Source organism: Tachysurus vachellii, chromosome 15 (assembly GCF_030014155.1).
Source record: "Tachysurus vachellii isolate PV-2020 chromosome 15, HZAU_Pvac_v1, whole genome shotgun sequence".
NCBI classification, from domain to species: Eukaryota; Metazoa; Chordata; class Actinopteri; order Siluriformes; family Bagridae; genus Tachysurus; species Tachysurus vachellii.
The window spans coordinates 12,127,118-12,146,224 of record NC_083474.1 but is presented as its reverse complement, the minus strand read 5'-3'; the positions used below and the strand labels follow the sequence as shown (position 1 = coordinate 12,146,224).

Genomic DNA, 19,107 nt, shown 5'->3' with positions numbered 1-19,107 from the left:
TAAAACCTAGGTAATATGATATCCATCAGTACCGATGTTCTGCCCCAGAGCATCATTGACAAAATCCAATTATGCCATTATCTGTACCAATGTCAGGCCCAGAATGTACCTAAGATGTTTTATGAGTGGAACCTGTCTACAGTTTATGTATGTTCAGGGTTGGATAAATTTGCATTTTTGTCAGAAGATTGATAACAGAGGTCAATGCAGACAGAAAAGGCAAATCTATTTTCATCAGACCATCTTTGGTAGTCAAAAGATGGGCAAATCATTTTCATTTACATTATTAAAATTACAATTACATAAATTTGTAGACACTTTCATCTCAGTGTAACCTATAATTTAGGCATGACAACCCTTAAGTAATTAAGGGTTCAGGTAGGTTAGGACCAACAGTGGTTCTCTGGTGGTCCTAAGGTTTGAATGCACAAATGTCTGATGGTCACAAAGAATCAAACAATATATTGTCAAATATATATCTACAACTGCATACCTGTTTGCAACTTCATTCTATTTTAATTTCAAAGTGAAGTGAGCAGACGAAGAAAGGAAATGATTGCAGGTCTTGCGCTGTGTGGTTTAAAAGCCGATCTATTTTAAGATTTTCCTTTTATCTTGCTCTAAAAACATTTTGAAGTGGCTGTTCCACACAGCTGTTGAGGAAGCACCATCTATGCAATCACATTTCTAAAATGTTTGTTGTAAAAGCATATTAATTTTTTTTTTTCCCTAAAAAAGCATGTATCTCCTGTGGTTAGAAACTGGAAAAGAGTATTAGTTTGAATCACAGCTACCTGCGATTTAGATTATTTTTCTTGTTTTAGATGACTATTGTGTCCTATATGGTACAGAAAAGATGCCTGTAAGTTTTAAAAATGACCTACACATGTTGTGAAACCTACTTTGATGATAGTATTAACTCATTAGGTGAACTGTAGCCTATGTCAATATCATTAGCATCATTTGCAATATAATTTTTTTCCCCACATTTCTTTTGTTAAAGTGGCGCTTATGCTTTTGAAGAGGTTTGAATGTGATTGTATAACCCACCAAAAACATGGTTGACCTTGGCATATCTTGATGGAATTTTGTGACTGTGCCACTTAATATGAAGTTTAGGTGATGGAACAAGGAAAAGGAAGATGTTCATACTTTCAAACGTTTTCTTTTGTTAAATTCTGAAGCCTTTGCAAGTTTCCTAGAAATAAAAAAAAACAATTCCTGCTCTCTGATTGAACATGGCTGAAACAAAGGGGTAAATAAAAAACCTGTTAAAAATAAGATGTGATATTGTAAACTCCTGCATAGTACATACCTGTTTAGATAATATTTTGAGAACCCGTATGAAAACAGGAGGTAAGGAAATTTGACTGGAAAATTTGAAGGTGGATGTTTGTTGTTCAGACTTAACTTATGATGATTCTGGCTGCCTTTATGTGTTTTCTGTAAATATAAAAGTTGTTGCTCAATAGTCCAGAAGTGGGCCAAACCCAGGGTACAGATAACAGTTTATAGCTTTCATTTATGGATATAAATGCCTTGCATGCTGTGCCATAAATTTTATTGAAAATGTTTGTATTGTATTGCATTTGAAATAGGTTTTCCATACGTCTACATTGACACAGGAAAATACACAAACGCATTCTCTTGAAAATCGCTGAAAGTGTTTTTACTAACCCAATACAAAGTTGAGAATTTGAAGGATCATTACAAAAAGGGTATCGGTCACTTTTGAAGAGAAGTGAGAATGTGAGTACAGTAGAAACTTTATTAACAAAATGAAGGCAAAGCACATCTTAGGTTCACTCCTAGATAAATATGAAGCACTAACCGCCACAGATCACCATGTAGTTTCCGAAACACATGTCCACTCAGTGACTGCATAATATACAATATTTACTGTATATAAGGAGGTCAAATCATTCTTACTAGGCTTATAGAACAGCTGAACAGTTAGGGCATGCCTCTTTTGCTCACTTCAGTCATGCATAAGCATGGTACACAATATATTTTAGGCTAGCGAATTACTGATCCTATATTATTTGGCCCAGATTTATCTGTTTACATAGCTGAAAAAAACCTGGTCCCAGACCAGCACTTAAGGTGATTCACATTACACACACAGCTTTAGCAGACTATAAACTGACAGGACAGTTTTGATGCAGGGTAGGCACAGCAGTGCTGCCCTCTAGTGGGCAGGAGGCTACAGTAAATAAGCAGCAGGTTTGCACAGGCATAGTTAGACAAGTGCCCACTGAAGAATGCTGGTGTCTTTCCCTCCAGTAGAGAGAAGATGGCTGTCATCATGAAGAAAGGCAACATTGGTCACATGGCTGCTATGCCCACCATATACATGACTAGGCGCCTGAAAGCATGGAAAGAAAGCAAATTTTACAAACTGAATTACATTTCTACAGCACGTGTTAATGTGTTTGCACAGATGAGTGCAGGAAGCGTACCCTTGGCTGAGAACAGGGGTAAGAGAACAAACGCACTTTGCCGAAATCATCGCCTGAGGCCAGGACACCACGGTTATTTGACCTGCAAACAGCATTGATGTCTGTGCCATCAGCACCGTCTGGCCAGATGCCTAGCAACATGAGACAGAGAAAAATATTTTCATCAACACAGGAAGGGTCTTACATGAATCAGACTTTTTCCTTAGGCCTACCAAATTCTAAATCTCAACACTACAAGTTTATGACCAGCTGTAAATTACTTAAAGTAATTACTTAAAGTAATTTACAGATAGTTTGACAGGGTCACTTTTAAACGATTTTCTGGAAATGTTTTTAGACAAGAACTGGAAAGTAGATAACTGCTATTCCACCACCAGCAATTAACATGCAACAATTTTCTTCAAATACGGCCAATCTCACACGAATGAGAAAATGGGTTTTATTTAAGAGTTACTCTACACCCAAATTATTGTTTTCCAAAAACATGAGAAACCACTAACTCCATATTACTGAGTGATATGACTCACCAAACACACCAAATCCAAGCACACAAGTTGAAGTGGCCCATTCCAGGTTGCGTACAACCTCTGCACTTGTAATATGTTTCCCAGTGGATGCTTCCCCTTTTAAAGCGAGATTGTTAGAATTATAAAATAAAATGTAATCATCAAGGCTATCTATTATTATAATCATGTATTAGTGTATGAAGACCACAGATTGACAAAGCAACTTACAGTACAAGATCTCATAATCTCCTGAGTTTGTGACAATATATTGGCTGTTGGTGGACCAGTCTAGATGAGTAACGAAGCTGGAATGCCCCTGAATGAAGAGACATAATAGTGGGACGATGTTATTAAAATTGGAGGGATGATCCAGATTTTTTCAAATATGAACAAAAAAAATGACTCACAGTGCATTTGCTAAGACGACTATACTTTCTTCCATTCTCAGTCACAGCATAGATGTAAACAAAGTTATCATGAGAACCCACAGCTAGGTATGCACCATCTAAAAGAGAGAAACTTTGTTTTGAACACTGAATATACTTTGTCCTGTAGATGTTCTTGTGAATGTCAGTGTAAATGCAAAATGAGGTCTTTGATTATCTTCATTGCTTTGTTTTTATTCAACTAACCAATTTAAACTTTGCATACCTGGAGAATATCTGACATTGGAGATGATTTCATTCCCATCTGTGTGCATAGAAATAAGATCCCTGGTTTCAGTGTCCAGAACCAACCACCTACGGCATGAATGATACCAAAAGAAGAATGATACAAAGTTCAATTTTGATAAAAAAAAAAAGAAAAATAGATGCAGACTACTAAATATGTCCTCCCCCCAAAAGAAAACACTTCATGATTGTACTCTTGTTGACTTCATGATGAAACCCTCATGTGCAGGCATACCTTCCAGTCATGGTGCCCACAGCAAACACGGTGCCGCCTGGGTGAAAGCCAGCAGAACGACCAGGGTCCTGGATTTCAATGTACATCAACAAAGAGATGACAAATAGAGCAAAAAACAGCAATGTGTGTGCATATTATATATAAGATATGTTTACACACACATACAGATACAGATTTTGTATGTTTGCCCTCTAACCGCGAAGTGATCAATCTATAATTTTATTGTTGGATTTATTTTAACAGGGAGAGACAGAATAACCACAAAAAAAAAAATCCAGATTTAAGAAAAAGTTATAAATTGATTTGCCTTTTAATGAGAGAAACAAGTATATAATAAGTACATCTTCACAAAACATGACTTAGTACTTATTGGCAAAACCGTTGTTGGCAATCACAGAGGTCAGACGTTTCTTGTAGTTGGCCACCAGGTTTGCACAAATCTCAGGAGGAATTTTGTCCCATTCCTCTTTGCAGATCCTCTCCAAGTCATTAAGGTTTCGAGGCTGACGTTTGGCAACTCGATCCTTCAGCTCCCTCCACAGATTTTCTATGGGATTAAGGTCTGGAGACTGGCTAGGCCGCTCCAGGTCCTTAACGTGCTTCTTCTTGAGCCACTCCTTTGTTGCCAAGTTGTCCTGTTCCGTTGGCAGAAAAACACCCCAAAACAATGTTTCCACCTCTATGTTTGACAGTGGGGATGCTGTTCTTGGGGTCATAGGGAGAGCATCCCTCCTCCTCCAAACATGGCAAATTGAGTTGATGTTAAAGAGCTTGACTTTTTTCTCATCTGACCACAACACTTTCACCCAGTTCTCATCTATTCAGATGTTCATTGGCAAACTTCAGATGGTCCTGTACATGTGCTTTCTTGGGCAGCGGGACGTTGTGGGCACTGCAGGATTTCAGTTCTTCACTGCGTAATGTGTTAACAACTATTTTCTTGGTGACTATGGTCCCAACTGCCTTGAGGTCATTGATAAGATCCCTTGTAGTTCTGGGCTGATTCCTCACCTTTTCATGTTCATTGAAATTCCACGAGGTGAGATCTTGCATGGAGCTCCAGACCGAGGGAGAGTGACAGTTATTCTGTGTTTCTTCAATTTGCAAATAATTGCACCAACTGTTGTCACCTTCTCACCAAGCTGATTAGCGATGGTCTTGTAGCCCATTCAAGCCTTGTTCAGGTCTACAATCTTGTCCCTGACATCCTTGGACAGCTCTTTAGTCTTGGACAGGGTGGAAAGTTTGGAATCTGATTGATTGATTGCTTCTGTGAACAGGTGTCCCTTTAAGAGAGTGCTACGGTGGCCGAGAAGTGCAAAACAAATAAACAAATCCGAAAACACATTAACAAATCTGAAAACACAACGACAATTCAGACAACCCGGAAGAGTTTGGTATAGTTTGTGATTGGAGCACGTACAAGACACCTGTCACTCAAGGTATACATGAAGTTCAACAGTCTGCCGCAGGGAAAAGTTGGAATGGATGGAATTGGATTACTGTGGATTAATTCTGTTATCTTCTTATGTTTAAACAGAGCACTTTACACATAAGATTCCATACCTGTCTATCTTGAGTGACAGGTGTCTTGTCCAATGATCGGTAAGTTTCCATTCAAAATTGCTAATGTGTTTTCGGATTTGTTAATTTGTTTTGCACTTCTCGGCCACCGTAGAGTGCTCTTAATCTCAGATCATTAACTGTATAAAAGACACCTGGAAGCCAGAAATCTTGCTGATTGATAGGGGTTCAAATATTTATTTCACTCATTAAAATGCAAATCAACTCGATTACTTTTTTTTGCTAAATGTGTTTCTTCCTTATTCTGTCTCTCACTGTTAAAATAAACCTACCATTTAAATTCTAGACTGATCGTTTATTTGTCAGTATATAGATATAAAATACATATATTGTAAAGAAAAAAAAAAAACAATTGGAAACCTCAATAGTCTTGCTCCAAAGAGGTTGGTGGGAATCAACATCCCACAGGTGGACCTGTTTGTCTTGTCCACAGGTCACAAACTGTTCAGTGCTGGGGTGCACATCCAGTCCCCACAACTCATCTGTGTGACCCTGTCAAGTTAGTTTTAAAAGACACAAGACAGTGTTAGGGGAATGATGATGCCAATATTTCTTAATTATTAGAATACTTGCAATGTTATTATTTATTTGCATTGAACCTGAACGATGGGTGTGAGAGCACCAGAGAAGGAGCCTTGCAGGATAGCATTTTTTGTGGTTCCTACAAATAGTTCATCTTGTTTTCCCTCAGCCACAGTACGAACAGGCCCAAAAGCCTCAGGAACCTGTAAGCACAACAATGTTCATATTTTACTGTCTTTTTTTAGTTTAATCTTTTAATGTGTGCCTTTTAAAATGGCATATATATATATATATATATATATATATATATATATATATATATATATATATATATATATATATATATATCACACACAGAGAGAGAGAGAGAGAGAGAGAGAGAGAGAGAGAGAGAAAGAGAATCTTAAATATTGTGAAAGAAAATATGCGGATAAAAAGAAAATCTTGACAGAATCAAAAGATTTTGCATGTATCCTCAAGTTTAATAGAATACGTTATATTATTAGAAAAGTTTCAATGTTACTTCAAATGTAGTATAATATGTAATGCAATGATGATGCATTAAAAACACAGTATCAAGAAAAACACTTGCAAAATAACTCATTCAACAAACTACATCTCCAGCCATATTTGTTTCGTCTAAAATCTGGAACTGTTTATTATAAATGTACATTGTATATATACACAATAATAGCTGAAGTACCTTGCAGTGTTTGCCTATGCCTGTTTTGACTTTCTAAGGACTACTTTACAATTATTTAAGAATAACAACTCTAGAATGTAAAAGAGGCTTTTGGAAATAAACTATATTCATGAAGGTTGCCTTACCACCATCTCATTCTGTTTGTGGTATTCGTGATCCCACAGCACCACCTTGCGATCCTTCCCTCCTCCAGACACTAGTGTACCATTCTTCAGCACACAAAGGGAGAAAACCCCACCTTCATGGGCTCCTGCCACCACCTGGTTGATTCTGCTACCACCTGTCCATAAAAATCCACCATCAACTGAAAGATCATGGAAGTGCAGGTTCTCCACCAATACCATTTGTTATTCAAATATGATTTGCCTGCAGTCCTGTTTTTGCATAAACTGAAATACTTCATGGCCATTCTCTTTCATGAGCTCAGTCCAACATACAGAGAAGACTGCTTCCTATACCATCACTGAGATGGTCACAGACTATCATTTTACACCCTTTCCACTCCTGTCAGCCAAGAACAGGAATCTGAGGCTAAAGTACACAAAGTCCATTTTTAAATCTTTAAATGATCAGTTTCACCTCTACAATTACAGCCTACTCTGACACAAACTGCAGAGCATGAACATCGCCTAAAGCTATACCAATTATTGTTAGAGGTTTTAAGGAAGTACACATCTTTGCATATTCCTGTTCACAATGCTTCCTTTTGGTACAGTACATGCAGCTCATATGAGACATCAAAGCCATAAGTTTCTTCTATCCCTCCTGCACTGTAACTTGTTTTGACAGTTTATTTTGAACTTCAATGACCCATTTGATGTGTTTAATAAGTATTACACTGTAATGCTGAAAGCCTGTTTGCACCGTTTTGATCTTCAAAGTTTCATTGTTGAGACACAGTATTACCTTTGTTTGGTTTCTTTCAGTATACTGTATAATACAGACAATACTCAGTTTTTGCCTTTTCATACACCACTTTGAAGGATGTGTATTGCTCTTCTACAATGTGTACAAAGTTATTTTCAAAAAGGTAACTAAAGTTAAGTGTTAGAGTTCAAGATTACTCTGGCATACAGAAAGGATTTCCCAACCTTTAGCCCAAATATAGATGTTTCCACTGGAGTCCCCAGTTATTGCATCTCCATTTTCAGCAAAGGTGACACACAGCACATACTTGGGTTTCTCATGTTTCTGAGTGAAACATCAAAAATTCCTTAAAAACAGATGCAAAATACAAATAATAGGAAACCATAACATTATCAAATATGGAGTTCACAAACCTCAAACAGTCCCTGCCGCTTAGTTAGAGTATTCCCCTCTATAGTCCAAAAATTGATGTGGGACTTCCCACAGGTGACAATCAGTTTAGCCTCCATGGGGTGGAAGACTGCTCCCAGCACCGAATCATTTGAGCACTACAAAATGAAGAGCAAACCTCAGATGGAATGTGACAATTCTGACAGTGTAGTCTCATGATTTAAATTAAATCGACTTGCATAGACAAAAAGGCCATAGATGTGGTGCTCCCATGGTTATTACAAACCACAGCACCTAGTTATCAGTTATTCCAGTTTATTACAGCTCATGTGCTCCCATTTTCACTTACAAAGCAGTAGTATTTTAATTTTAAATAATAAGTAAGTGTTTAGTGCACTATAGTGACATTTAGTAGTATATCATTCTTATCTTACTTTCACATCAGCAATTTGCTTTTCTTTCTGCCAGTCCCAGACAGATAGGATATGGTCATTTGCATCGTCAACTGCACACAGATAAGCACCGCCATTCTGGAGGTGTAAAAAGATACATCATTTATTCACATTTGTAATTAGAAACAACTTACTTATTACAATCTGTCAGTGCACCTTCTCATGTATAACAAGTCATATTTAAAACAAAGAAGGAAAAAAAAACCTGTCAACACACCGATTTGGAGAAGGCCACACAGCTGACAGCACGGTCAAAAACACCAGACCCGATCACATGTAGTGTGTTCAGACTAACAGAGTCCCAGACACGAACATGAGGAGCCAACAGCTTATAAGAGAAAGTAAAAAAAAAAAAAAAAAGTTTGTGGCACATAGATACCCAAACGTATTTCCATTTAGACATGTTTCATTCAGACTTGTAATAAATATCAATGTGCAATATATTTAAACATTCTTTAACATTTTAGGTTTAGGAAAACATGTCCTTCACTAAGCTAACTCACTAAAAATTCTGAAAATTAACAAAACAAACCAATTAATAAATATATAAATGAATAAAAGAGAGAAAAAAAGGCAAACCCAAGTCTTACTTTGCCATCTTTGGATGTTCCAGCCACTTGTCCTGTTGCTATGGTGACCATGTCAGGATGGATGGCCAAGCTACAAAGAGAACATTGAGTTGGTCACAGTCAGTCAGTTAATAAATATAGCTCTATCTCCAGGAGCATTAAGCATGCACTGGAACACTGAACTTTTAAACAAAACAACTAACAAACAAGGTTTGTAAATATAAAAATAGTTTGGAAAATCTAGAATATAGTTTAAAATGTGTATAATTCTAAAATTTGATTTTAACATTTATGTTAAAAAATACATTTTAAAAGCATTTAACAGTAAGATATTTGTCTGATTTGCATTAAACATTGCTATCAACATTGCTAGGGACAAGTGACATAGTATTAATTAAAGAAATATAAGCCTATTTGAATACAGTATTGATTCAGCTTGATTTAACTTATCTAACAGATAGGAGCCTACTAAAGAATGACAGGAGTAAAAGGGAAAAATGGCCTGGGTCGATTTGGATGCAAATTGTATCAGAAGCCTTTTCCCACTTCCTTCCTCCAAGTACATGGATAAAAGTAGATTAAAAAGTGATGGTCAGATGATCTACAATTTTGATCAAGATATCATCAGTCAATGATAATAGCAGCATTTAATTTGTATTGGCTATGAAAGGTTGATTCATTTGGAAACAGATTGCGGTTTACTGACAAACCTGTTCCGTGTTCAAACACATTTAGTGTATCTTTTGGTACACTGAAGGCTCTGCAAATACCGAAGATATTTACCATTTTACATCATCGTTATGGCCCAGGTAGTGTCTCTGCTGCTGTTCCTCCACATTATACAACACAACAATGGAAGCATTGAAGTAGACAATCTCTCCAGTAGGCAACAAGAAGAGGTTAGAGCGACAGTCTCTGCCCCTGTAACCATAACTGACAGACTAGGTTAAGAAACTTAAATGAAAAGTGAAACATAGGAATTTATGCTAATAATACCTTCAAAAAAATGCAGAATATGCTATATTATGCACACTTGGCAGCATAATAATATAACAAGTAATGAATCACATATCAAGGATACACCCACTGAAGTTTAAGCTTGCGGTCTGTCAGTGCCACCTTTTGGTCAAGACTGTAGTTCTCTCTCAACTGGTCAGGAACTTGCATGGTAACTGGCCGGCCACGCAGGAACATCCTAACATACCCATCCTCTGTTCAATACAGGGCAAAAAGCTGCTCAAGTAACAGAATTTTTCCTTTTTCTCACTCATGTTAATGTCAAACCACTGCTGTAGGCCTTAATATACATTTTTATGTCATGTTTTTTCAGCAATTGGTTTTTGCAATTCCATCTAATTATATTTACATCTAATTACAGGACAATGATGATGATCTTTTTTTTGCTTGCTAGTTAAGAAGCTGTATCTGATTTTTAATATTAATTGTGTATAGGTTTCACAAAGCTGTGTCAATATATAATAGAGGCAGGGGCTAAAACTTGTCTTACATCCTCTAGCATACAGCATCAATGTGAAACAACTGCTGGGTGTAAACTTACCAGCATTGAAGGTGCACTCTTTGGATTTACTGAAAGACAACAAAAACAAAACTCTTTAACTATATATACACACATCATGAATCTTTTATCATAAATGATATATTTGAGTATATATTAATCCTTTACTAACATCATTAAATGTCTTTAAAGGTTAAGTGTTTAAAGGTGGAGCTTGAATATTTTATAAAATTTCATCCTTTAGCGTTAAGCCATTAGTGTCCACTAATGCAACAAAGCGATGAGCAGCTTACACACAAAGAAAATAGACATACTGTACATCTATAGTTACAGCCCATGTAATTATTAATGTTCAAAGAAGATTTGCTGTATGCCCATGATTTTCTGTATCTCTTTCTGTGACTGCGTGTATTTCATGAAGTCATCATCACATGCAATGTCCCATTGTCTGTTACCCCTTATCAGTACATGTGCAGTTAAACAGCTATCACTGAAATCATTAGGACAGAGTCCCAACGGCAATCAGCAACAGAATTTGGAGGTACTTTTTAAATTTCTAGAAGATCTAGCAAGTATATGGTATAAAATAATAAATTAACAAATGTTAAGATATCTTTTGAAAAATCAGAAACTGAAGTAAAGAATGGCTATTGGCTGTGTCTTCAATTGTAGCAACTGTAATGCATTCTAAAAGTGGACAGATTTTTGTCTAGTATGCAGTTTAAACCTTTAATTATAGGCAACGCTTTAATCAAATCAGGCAGCACAGAAATCAGTATTCTTTCCAAGTAATTTTAACATACTGCTGACTAAGACACCAATTTTACACTAAAGTAAATTATAAAGTATCTGAATATAAAGTAAAAGAAAAGAAGTTTTAAAAAGGTATTGTCAATGAGACATAAATGCTTGTTAAGTCAACAACATTGAAAGAGAAGATGTGTGCAGAAGTGAGCAGGATTCAATTCAGCCATTTTGAGGTTTGTTTGTTCTGGCAGAATCCTATCATCGAGGGTGTGTTAGGGGAAGTCAATATGCTTAATGCATGTGGATATGTGGGGGGTGGAGGGGACCAATCTTTACAAAATGCAATTTTAGCAGTTCACTGAAGGAGCTGTGCATGTAGTGCATGCATCAAGCTTTCTGCATGTGCTTGTCATTACAAATAAAAAAAAATAAAAAAATACCAGATGGTAACATGTAGATGTTTTTCCCAGTGACTCACACCATCATTAAGTGTGTTTACATCATAAGACTTGTTACAGCCACAAGCAGAGGTTTTATAACCAAAGTGGAAACTCTCACCACTGCACTTTCTAAAACATTTTCTTAAAATGAGAATAGTGGCAATATTTTATTCACCTACAAATGCTAACAAAACACTTTTTTTTAAAGCAAGAGCTAGTTGGTATGAAAATCACTGGTATAAACATATGGCACTCAGTCACAATACACTTAAAAACATAAACTCTTAACTTATATTGTTCTAGTTTTATATGAACTAATGAGGCAATCTTGTAACCAAAGTGACTAAGAGGCTTCCGAATGAAGATAAACAAACTGGCTTCACAATTCCCTGACTGTGAATTTGGGCGAACCCACTTTTTTTATTTCCAAACTCACATCTTTAGTCAAGAACAAAAGGAAAGCAAACAATTCAATTCCTGGTGTAAATGTGCTACTGCAGGACGTATGTGCCTGTTAGTCTGCAAGAGGAGCTCTTTCAAATGTTCAGTAGACCTTGTAAAGCTTTTTAACTATCTATTTACTCACTTATAGATAACCGTCCAACAGCTTTAAAGCCATATTAACAGACTACCAAAATTAGAACACTTTACCTTGGCTTGGTGTATTAACTAAATCTGCCAAAATCTGTTTAGAGTGCATACATGCAAGTAGAAATTCTTAAAATGACAAAAATAAAACAGATAGAAATGTTTACCTTTGTGATTTCTTCATAGTGCTTTTCTTTTGAGTAATAATAAGGGACAACGGGATTGAACAGGCAACGGACAACTTCCTTATGTAAGGCAACTTTATACTGTGTTGGGCTATGTCTCTATACAACCAATAGCAATGCACTTCCTCCTTCTAAATGACAGCCCCTTCCACTATAAACACACCCTGGGTTAATTCAGTGCAGTGCTACATTGAGGTTTGTGGTGGTGGAGGTAACTATTAAAGAGGGCGCTGGCCACGCAGACGCAGTTGCACAGAATTTCACTGTGATCCAGTAGGATTATCTACTACTCAATGTGCAGGTGTCCTGGTTTATTAGTCTGGTGAGAGTTAACTCTTTATCTGCCTAGCTTATACAGAAGTGAAATTTGAACACCTGCCTATGGTTTGTGTTACCAAGAGACAAAGCATGGTTTTTTTTTCTCCTTTGAACAAGCTAAAATAACATTTGAACTATGGCTGTAAACAATAAGAAACAATTGGTGCAGCTTAACCTGGTTTACTAGGAGACATGTTTAAAACATTAAGCAAGTTACAGCTTGTAAGAAGACAGACAAATGTAAGAAAATATGACCGTATAAGTCAAAAGCAAACAAAGTTAAAATTAAGTTAAAAAATGACAGTGCTGAATCATTTATTGTTGCTTATATTAACACGACTAATTAAAAAAAAATCCGTCTATCTTGATACTGACTTTCTGAAATTTTGTTGGAATACAGAGCAACCTCAAAACAAAACTACAAAACAATATAGTACTAAAAAAAGTAGCACTCTATACAAAAAAGAGCATGCAATCATGTTGTCACAGTTATTATCAAAGGTAGACATTACATGCTCTACAAAAAGATTTTCATTTTTAAATTTTCATTCACATAATGACAGGATGCATTGTACATGAATGCATGCAGTTCTTACTATAAGAAATCAAGAAAAAAAAGACCTGCCATAGAAAATGAGCGGACTGATTACCTGTCTCTTTTGCCACAAGTAGAACTGCTGGATGAGGTGGTTCTGCTGCGTGTGTCTGCCATCTCTTTCCTGACTGTGGATAGACGTTCTGTGGACATGCTCTTTCTGACAGATGAGAAGTGTGTACATGGAGATAAAAGCACAGACATGGTATTATACACAGCACATATATAATTCATAGGGGCTTGTAAGAGATGAAAAGAGTATGCAAGAAAGGAAAACACACTGACTGTTGAAAGAGGAGGTGAGAACGTTTAAAGCACTGCAATCAAATTGTATAAAACTGAACAAACTTTAAAACTATATACTGTTATGTAGGATCGGACAGTCCTGACACATTTAGAAGTAATCAGATGTTATATAAACTGGAAACAAATTTTTAAACTTTTTTTTAACTTTTTAATTATACTAATTAGACTATCTTGACTGAATAGAGAGTCTGGTGTATGCATTATGTAAATAGGAAAACAGATTATTTCAGATTGGAGTAGGCATACAAGCCTGTCCAACACGTTCATTGCTCAGTATTGCCACCTTTAGGTGATACTGAAAATCATTACACTAACGTCAGACAACAGACTCTCAATGATGCTGCTGATGACAACGACCACTACCACCCATAATAATAATAGTCACCATTGTCATAGCAATTTATGCAAACAGACAAGTTTTATCAAATCAACAATACAGCAACAAATTACACAGGTTAACAATACCAGTCAAAAGTTTGGACACACCTAATCACACAGTGCATTTCTACCCTTACATTCGCTGTTGCCATCTCACAGCCCCATTCATTCCTGAGCTTTGGTTACTGTCTGTGTGGCGTTTCACATGTTCCCCCTGTGTCTGTGTAGGTTTCTTCTTGGTTCTCTGTTTTCCTCCCAAAGACAATTCCAGTAGGTACACTGGTGACTTTAAGATTGCTTCAGGTCTGTGTGTGTGTGTGTGTGTGTGTGTGTGTGTGTGTGTGTGTGTATATAAATATACAGATGGTCCCTTGTGGTAAACTGCTGTCCCATCCAGTGTGAATTACGGCCTTGTGCCTAGTGATCCCAGAAAAGGTGCCAGACTCACCATGACTCATTCATTACTGATGATAAAATAAATCAATACATCAAAGCCATCTTATATTTAAAATTCTTAAAAATAGCCTCTTTGTGCCTTGATACCAGTTTAGTAATCTCTTGACTTTCTCCAAATCAGCTTCATAATATAGTCACCTCTTGAAAGAGTTTCCACATTCAGTATACAGAGAGCATTTTGGCTGGTTTTGTTTTATTCTCCAGTTCTTTTTTACACAAGATTTAATAAGATGTGTCCAAAGATTTTACTGTAGTGTTGTCATGATAGAGCTTTTCTCATATCATTCTTATTTTTCATGTTACATTGCAAAATACTTAACATTTTTAGTTTTACCTTTTGATAGACATCAGGACCTCCTTTTTAGGAGAGGAAGGTGAGGATGGGAAGCCACCCATCCTTTTATGTTCAACATAGCCATTGGCTAAAGGCTTGGATGGAAGGGCTTGTAGAATCTGGCGGACTGAATCCAGGAAGCAGCAACAGATAAGATAAGCAAATGAGCAAACCAGGTGATATAGGTCTGTTTTACATACAACTGTTTTAGATGTAACAATAACTGCAGGTTGAAAACAGCTTTTAATCATACTAAGAAAAAAGGACAGGCAACTGGTCAGGGGTGGAAAAGTAATAAAAACATTGTACTTATTTAAAATAAATATAGATCTGGATAACATGAAGATCTTGTTCATTTAATGTGTACATATGTAGCCTAAAGTTTACTAGAAAATCTTGATGCAATTAAATGTTCATGTATAAAAGAAAAAGTATATGCTTTTGTAACTGATGAGACTTTAAAATGTCATGTTTACAACATATAATAAACATTTTTTATATGTTTGTTAGTTGAAAGATGACACTAGTTTGGTGGCTTAAACAGAAAATAAGAGATTTGTAATGTGTACATTCTAAAGTTCTACTTAAAAACGTAAGGAATTCAGTTAGAGTACAAGCATTCATTTTCCATAATACCTAAGAAAATTTTAATAATACTTAAATATAGTAATGAGTTACCATTTATCAAGTATTTTCCACTCATGCAAATAGTACCGGAAAAATTAAGATGTGTTCCTTTTGATAAGATACATTGCTATCACTGTGTCTTCCTGGCAGGCAGGACCATGCCCCAGACAGGTAAAGTTAAATACAACTGTCATGAGAGTGCTCACCTTTGGTGGGTGCTCCTTTCCTGCTGTTGGCTTGTGTGAGTTCCTCACAATAACCCAGTCTGCGGAGTGCATCAGCTAGAGCAGCCTTCAACAGCTGGATCTCATCCTCCTGCAGCTGCACCCTCTGCTCCAGGTGAGCTAGACGGTCATCCATCTCCATCCCACTCCCTGCAGAGAAGTTATCGTCTAAAAAATAGACAGAGGAGAGTGACAACCTATAATTGGTGTTACTGAGAAGTGGGTGGTACATTTTCATGTGTAAATATTCTCTCCTACAAATGTAAACAACATGATTACTTATTTAAATCAGAGACAAGAAGCAGTGAGCAGCATGGTGGATGTCCATCACATTTGCAAGAGAACTACAACAATGTTGATTTGTCCAACAAAACAAAGGACTGATTTAAAGGACAATGCAAACAATAAGTAAATAATATTTAAAAGAAAACATAATAAAAATATATTTGTGTTTTATCTTTACAATAGCAATTTATCTATACTTATATAGAAACAACAAGGCTTGCTTGTTTTCAAAGATAATATAATGATCAGCCTGCAAGTCTAATAAACCTTCTGTTTGGTGTCAGCACCTGCTAACACAGAGCATGCACAGCTAAAGCGTACTTTTTGCATGTGGCCAGCTTATCAACAGCAAGGACACCAGGACAGAGAATACAATGTGATGAAGAGAAGGGGAGGGTCAAAGAAGAGGAAAGAGTAATACAAAACAGAACAAAAGGAAACCCAAGGTTCAGTTAGCAAGCTTACTAAAATATTCATTATAAGGTGAAAAGTCCCCTCCTACCTGCCATCCCAGTCAGGGCTAAATGTGTCAGACAGTCAGTCAGTGGTACACCCGATGGTGCTCTAGCTTGCTTTCTCTAGGGGGGTTTGGCAGCAGCTTTTTTCTCCCTCCTTTCCTGTTTCGAGATAGCTGATTCTGTGTCTGGACCTTCCTTGATCCTCGCTCTAACTCCTTCCCCCCCCCCCCCTTCACCCCCTCTCTGCCCTCTGCAAAGCTGTTTGTAACAGGATACTGCTTTTTGCTGCCATCCCCTATGCAGCAGACTATATAACTGCTCCTGTCTAAAGTGGAGAGGCTTGGAAAAGATCCAGACTTGAATGATGCAGTGACCAGGCACTGCCAGGAAGTGCACTGAGCAGCAGCTTTCATCCATAAATAACATTTGATACCAAAAAACAGGCTCCATTTATCAATACTTGGGAAATTGATAATACCCCTCTCAAATTTAATTTAAAGAATGCACAATGTAGTGTTCATGTATGAAATATAAGGAATGTGGGGGAGTTGTTATGTAATATTTCTTTTGCCATTATACAACTGTTTGAAATAAATCCTTGTCTTCTTGTTTGCATTAAATTAGTTTCACTTTATAGGCTTACTGGTAATCCGAGTATCCATCTGTCATTCGTCCTAACCATCTGTTACACAGTCACCAAATACATAAAACCTGGTAATCGTTTCTATGTACATTCATTGGCCAATTTATTAGGTATACATACCTTGTAGCAACACAGAGTTCATTGGTACATTTATTTTAACAAAGAAACCTACTAAAAATTGCTGTATTGGCTGTTGACCTTCAGCTGCACAATTTGTTAGCAATCCTATCAATAGTTACTGACTACCACTGACCAAAGATTAGTTGAGTGATGGATCACTCTTAGCACAGCAGTGATACTAACATTTGCAATGTGTGAACACTCATTGGCCACATTCTCAGATACTCTCTGTTTTTAACCATAAGATTTTTGTTATGATGAATCTTTCACATTTTTGTTTGGTGGACTATTGTCTCTCTGATAAAATGGCCAATGAGGGTAGTTGTAGGTATCAAGAGAAATTATTTATACCAATGCCTTTAATATCCATATACAGTATGTAGGTAATACTTTACATGTTTGCATGACAGGTAGTTTGTTCACCAAACAAAATATATAGATCTACTAAGCTAAAAAGTATGACAGTATAATATAGTAATCAAGAGTAAATTCTGTGAGAATAAATAACCCAACAGCAAACACTGTGTGTGGCAGAGTGGTTTGCAGGCACTTTATAAACAAAGGTGAATATCAAAGTATATATTGTGTATCATGAATATGTCTTCATTACAATGTGGTAATGCAAGGAATAATTCAAGAATGTGGTGCTTCAAGAATGTGGTAATGCATGGAAAATTTCTGAAATCATGAATTCTTCAAACATTGTTGATCTCATGAAGGAATTGTTTCAACTTCTAAATATTCCAGGGCTAAATTCTACATGCATAACATCATACCCAAAGATGTCTCACATAGATCAAAGCTAAACAAATAAATGAAAGAGCCAACCGTTTTTTACTCTACTGGCTCATATTCTGTATACTGTAAGTGTCCATGCTATTGTTTTGTATACAGTGTAAACAATACAGAGTGCTATTAAGAGCTACTTGTCAAACCACTCATGTGAGTATGTTTCAAGGGGATAACCCTTTGACTGACAACAATGACATCATTTAATAAAAATACATATCTTTCATAAGCCACATAATCTCTTGAATTTTAAAGCAGTTATCAAAACCTTCACGTTTTATCCATGTAAATCACAAGTGAGCAGGCCAACAAGGACCATCCATTCACAAAGAGATAAAATGTAAATATATCCTACATGATGGTTGTCATTTGCATTTATGCAATGCGCGATAGCAGTCATTTAAACAAATGCTTCTATTAATATATAACCCCTATTGCTGTATCATGTAGACACATTCCGAATGCCTCCATATTTCCTCTAAAAGCTAATTAAACTATATTGTTTATGCAATAATGGCTTATACACCTGTGCATTCCGCTTTTCCAATCAATGCTTTAAATATTAGAGGGCAAACACTATCTCATGCTGTGTTGGGACGCTAAGTGAAGCAGTGTAACAAAGAACAGTCACAGCGCGCTATTAGAGACCGAGCTGGCTGAGCACCTTCATCATGACTGCGCGCGCGCGCTCGCGCACAAACACACACTCGTTCCAAACTTACCGTTACAATACCGAAGAAGAAGGGAGCTCTTATCGCACAGATTCCCACACGATGCTATTCTTTCAGACATTTCTGTCTCTTATTCTCCCCCAAAACCAAATAACGACAAATATATCCCTTACAATAAGCAATCTCTCCGCTCCAAGTGTCTGTCACTTTCAGCGTGAACCTTCAACACCTTCCCTGGTAACGCTCGCGACTACCTGCTCCCCGTAACCATGGCAACTGCCGCACCGCCTGGACGTGTGTGCGGAAGAAGCGCAGGCACGCGCTTCCTGTTATCGTCCCCAGCTAATAATATTAGTATTTACTTAAAAAAAATAGACCCAAATAGATAAATGAGATAAATGCAATCATGTCCATGATAATTTAGCTATCTGACCCTGAAGATGCATATTTCTGCCGGTAGATAATGCAG

At 36.8% G+C, this 19,107-nt stretch overlaps 1 protein-coding gene across 2 annotated transcripts; it reads right to left on the bottom strand.

Moving 5' to 3' along the window:
- Positions 1 to 1,750: 1,750 nt before the first annotated feature.
- eml2 (EMAP like 2) lies at positions 1,751 to 18,842 on the bottom strand. 2 transcript variants are annotated; one of them, XM_060887963.1, is made up of 22 exons: positions 18,690 to 18,842; positions 15,655 to 15,840; positions 14,822 to 14,948; positions 13,403 to 13,507; positions 10,517 to 10,545; positions 10,040 to 10,169; positions 9,742 to 9,891; positions 8,980 to 9,049; positions 8,607 to 8,717; positions 8,372 to 8,467; positions 7,961 to 8,095; positions 7,772 to 7,871; positions 6,806 to 6,960; positions 6,055 to 6,180; positions 5,816 to 5,947; positions 3,872 to 3,939; positions 3,617 to 3,705; positions 3,373 to 3,470; positions 3,194 to 3,281; positions 2,987 to 3,082; positions 2,460 to 2,590; positions 1,751 to 2,365 (listed from the first exon to the last, which is right to left on the bottom strand). In XM_060887963.1, exons 1-22 carry the CDS (start codon positions 18,757 to 18,759, stop codon positions 2,240 to 2,242), a joined length of 2,418 nt encoding a protein of 805 aa, XP_060743946.1. In that variant the 5' UTR covers positions 18,760 to 18,842; the 3' UTR covers positions 1,751 to 2,239. The 2 variants fall into 2 exon arrangements, with proteins under 2 accessions (XP_060743946.1, XP_060743947.1); XM_060887964.1 differs by lacking the exons at positions 13,403 to 13,507; positions 14,822 to 14,948; positions 15,655 to 15,840; positions 18,690 to 18,842 and adding an exon at positions 12,417 to 12,600.
- Between the last annotated feature and the right edge of the window lie 265 nt (positions 18,843 to 19,107).